Source organism: Chelonoidis abingdonii, chromosome 8, assembly GCF_003597395.2.
Source record: "Chelonoidis abingdonii isolate Lonesome George chromosome 8, CheloAbing_2.0, whole genome shotgun sequence".
Lineage (NCBI taxonomy): Eukaryota > Metazoa > Chordata > Testudines > Testudinidae > Chelonoidis > Chelonoidis abingdonii.
The window spans coordinates 85,276,754-85,289,199 of record NC_133776.1 but is presented as its reverse complement, the minus strand read 5'-3'; the positions used below and the strand labels follow the sequence as shown (position 1 = coordinate 85,289,199).

The window sequence follows — 12,446 nt, the reverse complement described above, 5'->3', positions numbered from 1 at the left end:
TACAGAGGTGCCCTGCACGGACTCTCGGCTCCGCCATGGCCATTGCGGCACCCATCGGGGTCTTCCCGCGCTGACAGCGCTGCCTATGGCAATTTGGCCGCACAGAGCCACGCCCTTCCTGAGGCCCACAGCATGGAACAAGCTCCACAGTGGTCTTTCTGGATGCCCTGGGCATATCACCAGGCCCAGGGCGAGCCCACAGTCACATCTCGGTCCGCCCCATCGGACCATCGTGCACCGGAGGCCACTATTAGCCGTCCTCCTCCGGCAGATACGGATGTTTCTGCTTTGACGCAGGACCCTCAGGTTCTCCCGGATCCTGACGCTCCCCTGGGGCAGGAGCCACAACAAGACCCACTCGTGCTGGGCCTGTCATCCTCCTCTTCGCCAGACGAGGCAGTAGCCGGCACGTCGACATCGGGCCCACCCCCGATTGACCTCCAGGCCCACCAAGATCTCCTCAGGCGAGTGGCCTTGAATATCAACCTACCGGTGGAGGAGGTTCCGGAGGTGGAGGACCCGGTCGTGGACATATTGTCCGCAGATGCCCCGACTCGCGTGGCTCTGCCGTTTATAAGGTTGATCCAAGCCAAAGCAGACACCATTTGGCAGTCTCCAGCATCTATCCCGCCTATGGCCAGAGGCGTGGAAAGAAAGTATATGGTACCCTCGAAAGGGTATGAATACCTTTATACCCATCCTACTCCATGCTCTCTGGTCGTACAATCTGTTAATGAGAGAGAGCGCCATGGCCAGCAAGCCCCTCCCCAAAATCGTGGGAGGCTAAACGGATGGATCTGCTGGGTCGTAAGGTCTACTCCGCTGGGGGCCTTCAACTGCGGGTGGCTAACCAGCAGGCCCTCCTCAGCAGGTACAATTATAATACCTGACCGTCGATGGGTAAGTTCACTGAGCTGATCCCGCAGGACTCCCGTCCTGAGTTCCAAAGCCTTCTGGAGGAAGGGAAGAAGGTAGCTCGGACTTCTCTACAGGCCTCTCTTGATGCTGCTGATTCAGCGGCTAGAACTGTAGCCTCCGGGATTGCGATGCGGAGAGTATCGTGGTTGCAGGTCTCGGGTCTACCCCCCGAACTGCAACACACTATCCAGGACCTTCTGTTCGAGGGCCAGGGCCTTTTCTCGGAGAAAACGGACCCCAGACTCCAGAATCTTAAAGACAATCGCATTATCATGCGTTCCCTTGGGATGCACACCCCGCAGACCCAACGCAGGTCCTTCCGGGCCCAGCCTCAGCGCCCTTACCCCCCACCTCGGCCTCGACAAGACTTTAATAGGAGGCGTGGTCGCGGAAACCGCAGTCGGCAGTCCGGTTCGCAAGGGGGCCAAAATAATGGTCCCGCCAAACCATCAGTGGGACCAAAGTCAAACTTTTGAAGGTGTGCCCGAGAGCAGAGTACCAACCCTTTCCCGGAATCCTCTCCAGGTTTCCAATCGTCTTTCCTCCTTCCTCCCTGCATGGGCCCAGTTGACCTCAGACTGTTGGGTCCTATGCACGGTGGAGTTTGGATACCATCTCCAGTTTATTTCGCCCCCCTCTCCCACCCTCCCGCCCCGTCCCTCTTCAGGGACCCCTCTCACGAGCAACTCCTCTGGCAGGAGATCCGTACGCTTCTCAAAATCGGAGCTATAGAAGAGGTACCGAAGGCGTTCAAGGGCAGGGGTTTTTACTCCCGATACTTCTTAATCCCCAAACCAAAAGGAGGTCTACGTCCCATCCTGGACCTCCGCGGTCTCAACGTCTTCCTAAAGAAGTTGAAGTTCCGTATGGTATCCTTGGGGACCATCATCCCTTCCCTGGATCCCGGAGACTGGTACGTTGTTCTCGACATGAAAGACGCATACTTTCATATCTCCGTTTACCCCCCGCACAGACGTTACCTGCGGTTCATGGTACATCATCAGCACTACCAATTTATGGTCCTCCCATTCGGCCTCTCCGCTGCCCCACGTGTTTTCACAAAGTGTATGGCTGTAGTGGCCGCCTTCCTCCGTCGTCAGCACATCCAAGTCTTCCCCTACCTAGACGACTGGCTTATCCGCGGGACCTCCGAGACTCAGGTCGCCAGACATGTTGCCATCGTCATGGACCTGTTCGAGCGATTGGGCCTCATGGTCAATATAGACAAGTCCACTCTAGTGCCCACTCAAAGAATCGAATTCATTGGAGCCGTCCTAGGCTCCACGCTCGCAACAGCCTACCTCCCGCTACCCCATTTTTGGGTGATAGTCGCTGCCATAGAAGGCCTTCAGACATACCCAACGACAACTGTCCGCACTTGCCTCAGCCTTCTCGGGTGCACTTTTGTGACCAAGCACGCCAAGCTTCGCCTTCATCCCCTTCAAGTCTGGCTGGCCGCTATCTACCGCGCACACAGGGACGCCATAGACATGGTCGTCATTGTTCCTCAGAGTGTCTTAGGCTCCCTGACCTGGTGGCTAACACCGTCTCTGGTGTGTGCAGGCATTCCGTTCCATCAGAGACAACCGTCTGTATCTCTAACAACGGATGCGTCATCTCTGGGCTGGGGGGCACACATGGGCCACCGTCGCACGCAAGGCCTCTGGTCGACCCAGGAGCTGCCGTTGCACATAAACATTCGGGAGCTATGAGCGGTTCGCCTTGCCTGCCAAGCGTTCCTTCCTCATCTACAAGACCGCTGCGTCCTAGTGCTCACGGACAACACAACCGCGATGCACTATGTAAACAAACAGGGAGGGACTCATTCTCTCCCCCTTTGTCAGGAAGCGATCCAACTGTGGGTATTTTGTATAGCCCACTCTATAGACCTAGTGGCGTCCTTCCTCCCGGGGGCCCAGAATACGCTAGCAGACCAGCTCAGCAGATCCTTCCTCACCCATGAGTGGTCACTTCGCCCAGATGTAGCTCACTCCATCTTCCAAAAGTGGGGGTTTCCCCACGTAGACCTCTTCGCCTCCCGCAGCAACCTGAAGTGTCAGAGATTCTGCTCTTTCCAGGGCCTAGCCCCGGGCTCGATATCTGACGCCTTCCTAATGTCTTGGTCGAACTACCTGCTTTACGCCTTCCCACCCTTCCCATTGGTGCACAAGGTTCTGCTGAAACTTCGCAGGGACGGGGCTCGCCTGATTCTGATCGCCCCTGCGTGGCCCCGGCAACACTGGTACACCACGTTGCTGGACCACTTGATAGCCAGCCTGATTCCCTTGCCCCTCTATCAGGACTGATCACGCAAGACCATGGCAGGCTTCTCCATCCAGACCTGCAATCCCTCCATCTTATGGCGTGGCTCCTCCTTGGTTAACTCAATCAGAGTTGCGCTGCTCTAACCCGGTGCAGGAGGTACTCCTGGGCAGCAGGAAACCCTCCACTCGCGCTACATACTTGGCCAAGTGGAAGCGGTTCTCTTGCTGGTGTCAGCGGCAGGATGCAGCACCTACCGCGGCTCCCATACCCATGATACTAGATTACCTCTTGTATCTCAAGCAGCAGGGCCTTGCACTATCGTCCTTGCGAGTACACCTAGCAGCTATCTCCACTTTCCACCCTGGAGAAGGCGCATACTCTGTTTTTTCCCACCCTATGGTCTCAAGATTCCTCAAGGGGCTGGACAGCCTTTTTCCCCTGGTGCGGTGCCCCGCCCCGACCTGGGACCTGAATTTGGTTCTGACGGGACTTATGGCCCCACCGTTCGAACCCTTGGCGACCTGCTCACTCCTATATTTATCATGGAAGACGGCATTCCTGGTGGCCATTACATCGGCTAGGAGAGTCTCAGAGCTTCGTGCTCTGATGGCGGACCCGCCTTACACGATATTCTATAAGGATAAGGTGCAGCTACGCCCGCATCCAGTGTTCCTCCCGAAGGTGGTTTCGTCTTTTCACCTCAACCAGGACATATTTCTCCTGATTTTCTTCCCTAAGCCCTACGCATCACGTAGGGAGCAACAGTTGCACTCGCTGGATGTCCGCAGGCCGCTAGCTTTCTATATTGACCACATGAGGCCTTTCCGTAAAACGCCCCAACTCTTGGTGGCAGACCAGATGAAAGGTCAGCCCATCTCTTCCCAGCGGATTTCCTCCTGAGTAACGGCTTGCATCCAGGCTTGCTACGATCTGGCTCACGCCTCTCCGGGTCACGTTACCGCACATTCAACTAGAGCCCAGGCCTCGTCGGCCGCCTTCCTCGCTCGAGTTCCTATCCAGGAGGTATGTCGAGCAGCTACATGGTCTTCCGTACACACGTTTGCTTCCGACTATGCCCTGGTACAACAATCCAGAGGAGATGCAGCCTTTGGCTTGGCGGTCTTGCACTCTGCAGACTCTCACTCCGACCCCACCGCCTAGGTAAGGCTTGGGATTCACCTACTTGGAATGGATATGAGCAAGCACTCGAAGAAGAAAAGACGGTTACTCACCTTTGTAACTGTTGTTCTTCGAGATGTGTTGCTCATATCCATTCCACACCCGCCCTCCTTCCCCACTGTCGGAGTAGCCAGCAAGAAGGAACTGAGGAGCGGACGGGTCGGCAGGGGTATATATTCGGTGCCGTAGCGGCACCATGTCAGGGGGCGCCCAGCCAACCCGCCGGGTGTTGCTAGGGTAAAAATCTTCCGACGAACGTGCACGCGGCGCGCGCACACCTACTTGGAATGGATATGAGCAACACATCTTGAAGAACAACAGTTACAAAGGTGAGTAACTGTCTTTATGTGCCAATAGGTAGCTGATGGATAAAATGTTCTCCATTGTACACACTCAGTCTCTGTCAGGAGCTGCACATTTATGTCATGTTTTGTCCTACAGTAACAAAGGTTTTATGTGCAGCTATTGACAGAAGATTTTATTTGCCTGACAAAAGCAGCTGCTGATGGATAAAATCTTTTGTAACCAGCAGCTGCACTTTTATGGAAGAGCTCCAGAACCACTCCTCCATATGGGTCCACCACCCTTTCCCAACTCCACCTGATACTTAAATAGTGAAACCACCACTGGGAAATTTCTGTCATCCTCCCAGCTCCAGGGATGCCAGAATTTCCGTTGCCTTCTTTACCAAACATCTTCCTCCCCATACACCCAATTATAGCAAACATCCACAGCTAGCAGTCTTAGGAAGGAGTATCCCAAAGGTTGAGAGGGAAGAGTTAAGGTTGTACTGAGTGGTCTGTGGGGAGAGTAAGTTGTTTGTGTGTGGTGGAGGAGTAGATGGGGTATATGGTATAGGTGGCATGATTTTTCATTTTCTTGTACTTGTGCTTTTTGTGCCAAGTATGTTATGTGTTGAGCAGTCTTGACTGTCTCACAACAGAGTTTTTTGTGTATTGATACTGTAGAGTTCCAAAACGTCCAAATTGTAGTCCTGGAATTTGGAAAGGAAAGGAGTGAATTGTTTGATTTTGTTTCCCTTTGCTGTTCAGCTGATATAGGTCTCATACAATGGTGATAATGCATTATAAGAAGATTGTATTTATCAGTCCCATCTACTGGGATTGTTGGCGGTCTTTGAGCCTTACGTTTTCATAGTAGGGTGAGAGCCAGTTGTTAGCAGTTGGGCCTCTATTTTTCTTTAGTCTGCTGCTACTTGCATTGGCGAAGTACGTGACAGACTGCATTGTACTCAAGCTGAAGAATAACTCAACTCAGAGTTTGCACATCTAAGAGAGTCCATCTTTTCTTACATGAATTATATTTATTTTTTAAATTTACCTAAAAGTTACAATAAATGAAATGAATGGGGTCAGCGGTATAATCACCGTGATGCTCCTGTTGAATTAATTTGTCTTGGTAGAAAGTTTTATATGAGTATAACTCCATTTTACTCTCTCTGACACAGGGTAATGCCCCTTTTTTCACTTGTGCTACTAGAAATGATTGACAGTGTCACAGTATTACTGTTTACTGTTTGTATTAAGATTGCAGGTAAAGGCCCATACCAGGATCTGGACCCCATTGTGCTAGACACTGTACAAACACAAAGTGAAAAAGATGGTGCAAGAGAGGAAGAGTGGCAAATTACTGTTAGCTGTGCCTTACTGTACTGATCTCATTAGATTTCGCAAGTTAAACAGAGTCTGAACTGAAATTAGATTGTAAGCTCTTTGGTGCAATGACTATGTGTATCACTTGTGCTGTGAGTCCTCTCACACGCTTTTGGACACTATAAGATACTAACGCTAACGTTGGAGGTGCCATGTTTTGAGGGAGATGTAAACCAGAGGTCATCGGACCACTTTATGGTCATTAAAGACTCCAGGCATTTTTCATAAGTTACTTAGTGGGATCTTGGATCCCAGTGTGCTGTCTACATTCTAATGTGCTCGATTCCTTTTTGCTGACTTAAATGTCTCCTGTGATTTCAGTTGCATGTGGCACGTGTGTACAGGAAGCTGACTTGTCACATGGTGCTGGCTCTCCTCCTCGCTCACAGTGGAGAGAAACAGAACAGAGGGGGGAGGGAGATGAAATAAGGAGCAAAAGGAGACAGCATGATTGACTTTTTTCCAAAATGGAGAAAACACTTATTACCTTGAAAATACATAAACGGTTTCCTGATAATACAGTTTGTGTGAGTGATGCCCCAGTACAGTGACCAGATGTCCCAATTTTATAGGGACAGTCCCAATTTCTGGGTCTTTTTCTTATATAGGCTCCTATTACCCCCTATCCCTGTCCCGCTTTTTCACACTTGCTGTCTGGTCACCCTACACCTCAGGGAAATTACAAAACTGGAATGGGAAAGGAGGTGCCTGTGCTGTGTTAGGATGTGGTCCATAGATGTGGTTCGAGAAATCCAGGCCTAGGTGGTACTCAGTTCCTGCCCTAATCTGCCATACAGTTACTGTTCTCTGCTGAACAGTTGCCATCATCTGTCCTCGAGGTCGCAACCTTTCAGCGGTGGCTACAGCATAAACATTTTTATAGCACTTCCAACCTCAAAATGAAAATACTATAATAAATGTTGTACATCAACCCAAGATCAGTGGGATGCCATTTAATTCCTGGATAGATTTCTGCTCAAAGCCTGACAGGTTAGAAGAGGAACATGCTGTGTACAGAGGCTGCTCACCTGGCTCCACGGTCCTTCTGCAGCATGCCTCCTTCCACCTTGCAGAGCCCCGACTACGGCAGTATGGCTGCAGAGTAGTTCCCATGGGCTCAGGGCGAGAGGGGGGCATGCAGTGTAGCTACTGCTCTGTGCCTCACCATGTGGTTCAGCCAGCTTTATCTCTTCTCAACCAGCAAAGAGCAGAGGGGAGCATCGAACCCTATGTTTTTCCTGCTGTATATGACTATCAGTGATTTTGTGTGGTGTGCCAGCAAGTGTGTAAATATGTAATGCTTGCCTTTTAAAATGGAGAGAGTCTCTTTGATTACCAGTGAGATTGCTTTGGAATTCTGTATGATTGTTGTGTTGTACATGCTTGCAGTACATTTACAAACAAGCCACTTACTGTGACAAAACTAGGTCACTGTTCAGACACTTTCCTGGACAGATATTTAATTTTCTTAGCCTACCTTTCTTATTTTTTTTCTCTCTCTTCATTAAACTGCATCAGGTCGTGAAATGGTAGATAGCTGAACTCTCCTTCCCTGCAGTAGCTAATTTTTATTGTGGTTCAGTCAGATCATTAAATTTTGGGGGACACAAAATGTGTGGTAGTTGTAAATGTGAGAAAAAGGGATATTTTGTCTTTGACTCTCAGTGGGAGGTCAGTCTTTTTTGTTCGCAGCTCTGAAACCAGCACAAACTGGGGTGATTAGCTCCCTTTTCTAATGAGTACACAAAGCTGATTGTGTATGAGCCAGTGGGCTCATTGTGAAACCTTCGCCTTCATTTAATCCTTTATGTGAGACTCCTTTTTATACAGAGATAGCAATTTGAATCCAATTTACACTAGCCTGGGCATTAAATCTCTTTACACCGGTGATACTACTAATCAATGAAATTGAAATTCAGTTGCAGTTAGGAGTCCCTTCCTTTCACTTGTGCCACTCAGCTTCTGCTACACTGCACATTTAAAGAGAGACTAAGGGTATGGGTACACTTACATTTTTGCAGCGCTGGTAGTTACAGCTGTGGTCGTACAGCTGTGTAGGGCCAGCGCTGCAGTGTGTCCACACTGACAGCGACCAGCGCTGCAGTGTGTCCACATTTGCAGCATTTGCAGCGCTGTTGTGAGTGGTGCATTGTGGGCAGCTATCCCACAGAGCACCTCGTCCCATTTTGGCGCTGTGGGTTGTGGGAAGGGGACGGAAGGGTGCGGGTCATTCCGCTTCCTGTTCCAACGACCCGTGGTGCATCGCTTCCCTTTTCAGCCGTTTGGTGCCATTGTGAGTCTGCCGCGTGATTTCAGTAGGAAATGGAGCCCGAGCTGCTGAGGACTTTGCTGATGAATGTTGCCAGCACATCACGTCTGGCAGTTGAGCTATTCCTTATGCTCCAAAGTGACAGTGAGGAGAGCTCAGATGATGAAATAGATTCGCCTGACGCGCCTGACACTAAATTGCTTGTGGCAGTAACGGACGTGCTCAGCACCGTGGAACGCCGCCTTTGGGCTCGGGAAACAAGCACTGAGTGGTGAGATCACATCGTCATGCAAGTCTGGGATGACGATCAGTGGCTGCAGAACTTTAGGATGAGAAAAGCCACTTTCATGGGACTGTGTGCTGAGCTCGCCCCAACCCTGCAGCGCAAGGACACGAGACTGAGAGCTGCCCTGTCAGTGGAGAAGCGGGTGGCTATTGCAGTCTGGAAGCTGGCAACTCCAGACAGCTACCGATAGGTCGCAAACCAGTTTGGAGTGGGAAAGTCGACCGTTGGAATAGTGGTGATGCAAGTTTGCAGGGCCATTAATCGCATCCTGCTAAGAAGAACCGTGACTCTGGGGAATGTGCAGGACATTCTGGATGGCTTTGCACAAATGGGTTTCCCTAACTGTGGAGGGGCAATAGATGGGACGCATATTCCTATTCTGGCACCACCCCACCTGGCATCCGAGTACATTAATCGGAAGGGGTATTTCTCTATGGTTCTCCAGGCGCTTATGGATCACCGTGGGCGTTTCACTGACATTTACACAGGATGGCCTGGAAAGGTGCATGATGCACGCATCTTTCGGAACAGTGGCATGTTCAGGAAGCTGCAGGCAGGGACTTTTTTCCCAGACCGGAAGATCACAGTGGGGGACGTCGAAATGCCCATTGTGATCCTTGGAGACCCCGCTTACCCGTTAATGCCTTGGCTCATGAAACCGTATACAGGGAAGCTTGACAGGAGCAAGGACCGGTTCAACTACAGGCTGAGCCGGTGCAGAATGACTGTGGAGTGTGCTTTTGGCCGTTTAAAGGGGAGATGGAGAAGTCTCTACGGGAAGCTAGACGTGGGGGAAAGCAGCATCCCAGCGATTATAACCGCGTGCTGTATCCTCCATAATATTTGTGAAGGGAAGGGTGAAACCTTCAGTGACGAATGGACCTCCGAGGTTCAACGCCTGGAGGCTGAATGTGCACAGCCAGAGAGCAGGGCTACTAGAGAGGCCCAGCACAGTGCTTCAAGGATTAGGGATGCCTTAAAGGAGCAATTTGAGGCTGAAAGCCAACAGTAATGTTGGGTGCCTTCCACAGGAGTGAAGTGCAGTGGTTGCAATGATTTGCAGTGCCTATTTTTCACTTGTGGTACAGTATGTTACACTTTCTGTAATAATAAAAACTGTTTTAAAAGACAAGAAATCCTTTATTAAAAATACAGTACATAAAACGGGCAGGGGGGTAGGGTGATGAGCAGTAAAGTCAGAGGTTTGAATATGTCCTTCCTTGAGTGCTCTGCAATGCCTGCTGCACTTCAGGATTAATATGCTGCATGGTGATGGGGGTTGAGTGCATAGGGTAAGGGTCGTAGTTCTCAGGGCTGTTAGGTGAACGTATGGGTGTTGGGGGCAGCTGGTGGTGGTAAGAACCAGGATGCTGGAGAAGGGTGTTTTGAGGAAACAGTGGGGCACAATGGGTTGAGCTTTGGGATGGGGGGAGGAAGGCACGGTAGTGCTCTGCCTGCATGGCTAGCATTGACTGCATGAGGTCTGTGTGGCGTTCCAGGATGCTTAGCAGCCGATCTGTGCTTCTCTTGGTAGCCAATTCCTTTCTCTTGGCAGCCTTTTCCTTTCTCTTGGCAGCCTGTTCCTTTTTCCTGCTTTCCTTTTCCCTCCAGTCTTGCAACTTTTTATTATCTGTGGAATACAGATTCATAACTGCTTTCACCAGCTCCTCCTTATTCTTCCTTGGTTTTTTTCTTAAGTTCCGTAGTTTTTCAGAAGTCTGCGCTGATGGAGCAGTATCCAAGGTCACTTTAAAAAAAACACAGAGAGATAAACTTTTAATACAGAGCCTGTATTGTTTTTAAGACTATTTCTAGCATCATTTACACATTGCGAGCATAGCACAGAGAGGCCGCAGCTGCAGAGAGAAATGGTGAGTTTCCCCACACGCGTCTCACCTGGGAAGGGGGGGCTGCTTGACTCTGGGATCAATGGGGTTTCTGTGACTTGGGGAAAGCAAACAGCAGCTACAGGGAAATAGCACTGAACCCTACACCCACATCTGCCACAGCAGGTACTCCTCAGAGCCATCTTGCACACGCGGCTCACCTGGGAAGGGGGGGCTGCTTGACTCTGGAATCCATGGGCTTTCTGTGACTTGGGGAAAGCAAAGAGCAGCTACAGGGAAATAGCACTTAACAGTATCCCTGCATTTTCCACAGAATTTTAACCTCCCCGATATCTCGCTGCTCCGGGTCAACTGGGAAGAGCGGGAGGGTCTTCTACAGCTATGTGGATTCCGCCCTGGTCCCTACGCAGCTTGCCTGTGTGCAGCAATGGTCCCCCCACCCCTCACGGCACAATGGCGCGGACGTGTTAGCCTGACTGGGACAAGGACCACGGTGGCTCTCCCTATAAACTTGCGGAAGCGCATTGCACACGCTCTGGCTGAAACTTTTGAAGAGATTACAGAGGCAGATTACCGCGACGTGATAGACCAAATCAATGGGCTATTCCACATCTAGGCATGCTTGCAGGCAGCCATAGCCCCCCTCCTCCCAAAACATTTCCATCCTTATAATAAAAGCTTCTTACCGGGAACAGGCTCCTCTGCTGGTTCCTCACTACCAAGTCCCAGCGGCTGCGACTGGCTAGCTTCTTCCTGGCTGGAAAATAGCTCCTGGCTGCATGACTCCTGGGAGTCTCCAAACACCTCAGTAGCCTCCCTCTCGGGTTCCTCTACACCCTCCCCCTCCTCTCCAGGCTCTGAACTGTCCATCGTGATCCTCGGATTGGCAGTGGGGTTACATCCAAGTATCGCATCCAGCTCCTTGTAAAAACGGCAGGTCGTGGGGGCAGCACCTGAGCGGTGGTTTCCCTGACATGCTTTGCAGTAGGCACTCCGCAGCTCCTTTACCTTAACCCTGCACTGCACCGCGTCCCGGTCATAGCCCCTGTATTGCATTGACTTTGATATCTGGCCGTAGGTATCATAATTTCTACGGCTGGAGCGCAGCTGTGCCTGCACAGCTTCCTCACCCCAAACACTGATGAGATCCTGCAGCTCGGCAGTGCTCCATGCTGGGGCTCGTTTGGGGCGTGGAGGCATGGTCACTGATTGATTGATTGATTGCACTCCACGCCTCGCTGAGCAAACAGGAAGGGGATTTTTAAAATTCCCGGGGCATTTAAAGGGCGGGTCACCTGAGCCCAGGGCAGTGGAGTGCGAAACGATGACCAGAGAGGCTGAAAAGGTATGCTGGGATACCTCCTAATACCCTGGAGGCCAATTACAGCGCTGGTGAGTGTCCACACCTGATGAGCAGCGCTGCATCACCAGCGCTGGATTCGCTACACCCGTAGCAGACCAGGAGTACAGCCAGCGCTGCAGACAGGGAGTTGCAGCGCTGGCTGAGCTTTGTAAGTGTGGACACCGAGTAAGTTGCAGTGCTGTAACCCCCTCACCAGCGCTGCAACTTCCAAGTGTAGCCAAGGCCTAAATCTTTAAGTGGGAAACACTTTGTCTTCCTAATACAAGAATAAACAATGTTTCATTTCTTGGCAAAACACACGATTCAAAGCACTGTATAACAAACAGGAGATAACTTAAAAGTCCATCAAGAGACATTATGGTAATTTTGCCAAAACGACCACCTTGCTTTTAATGAGAATTATCTAAATCTGAAGATAAAAGGAAAAAGAGAGAGAGCCTGACATGTAGAGAGACACATGAAACAGTTTCTGCAGAGGCTTCCTTTTCTACACAGATCTATTAACGGTTGAGTTTTCTGGCAAGCCCCTAATAGCAGGGTTGCTTCCTGTCAGGATTTTACCTTGATAGTCAGGACTTCTTAAAATGACATTGGGTGCAGGTAGGGCCAGTGACTGACACATTTTTAAATAGCTTGGTAGGTTTTA

General features: G+C 50.6%; 2 protein-coding genes across 3 annotated transcripts in view; one reads left to right on the top strand and one right to left on the bottom strand.

Annotated features, from left to right (window-relative positions):
- Window positions 1–12,446, top strand: part of NEXMIF (neurite extension and migration factor) — a 250,744-nt gene that overhangs the window by 84,511 nt on the left and 153,787 nt on the right. The window lies entirely within an intron of this gene.
- LOC142047208 (uncharacterized) lies at window positions 8,466–11,912 on the bottom strand. Its single transcript, XM_075068795.1, has 2 exons — window positions 11,124–11,912; window positions 8,466–10,337 (listed from the first exon to the last, which is right to left on the bottom strand). Exons 1-2 carry the CDS (start codon window positions 11,635–11,637, stop codon window positions 9,787–9,789), a joined length of 1,065 nt encoding a protein of 354 aa, XP_074924896.1. The 5' UTR covers window positions 11,638–11,912; the 3' UTR covers window positions 8,466–9,786.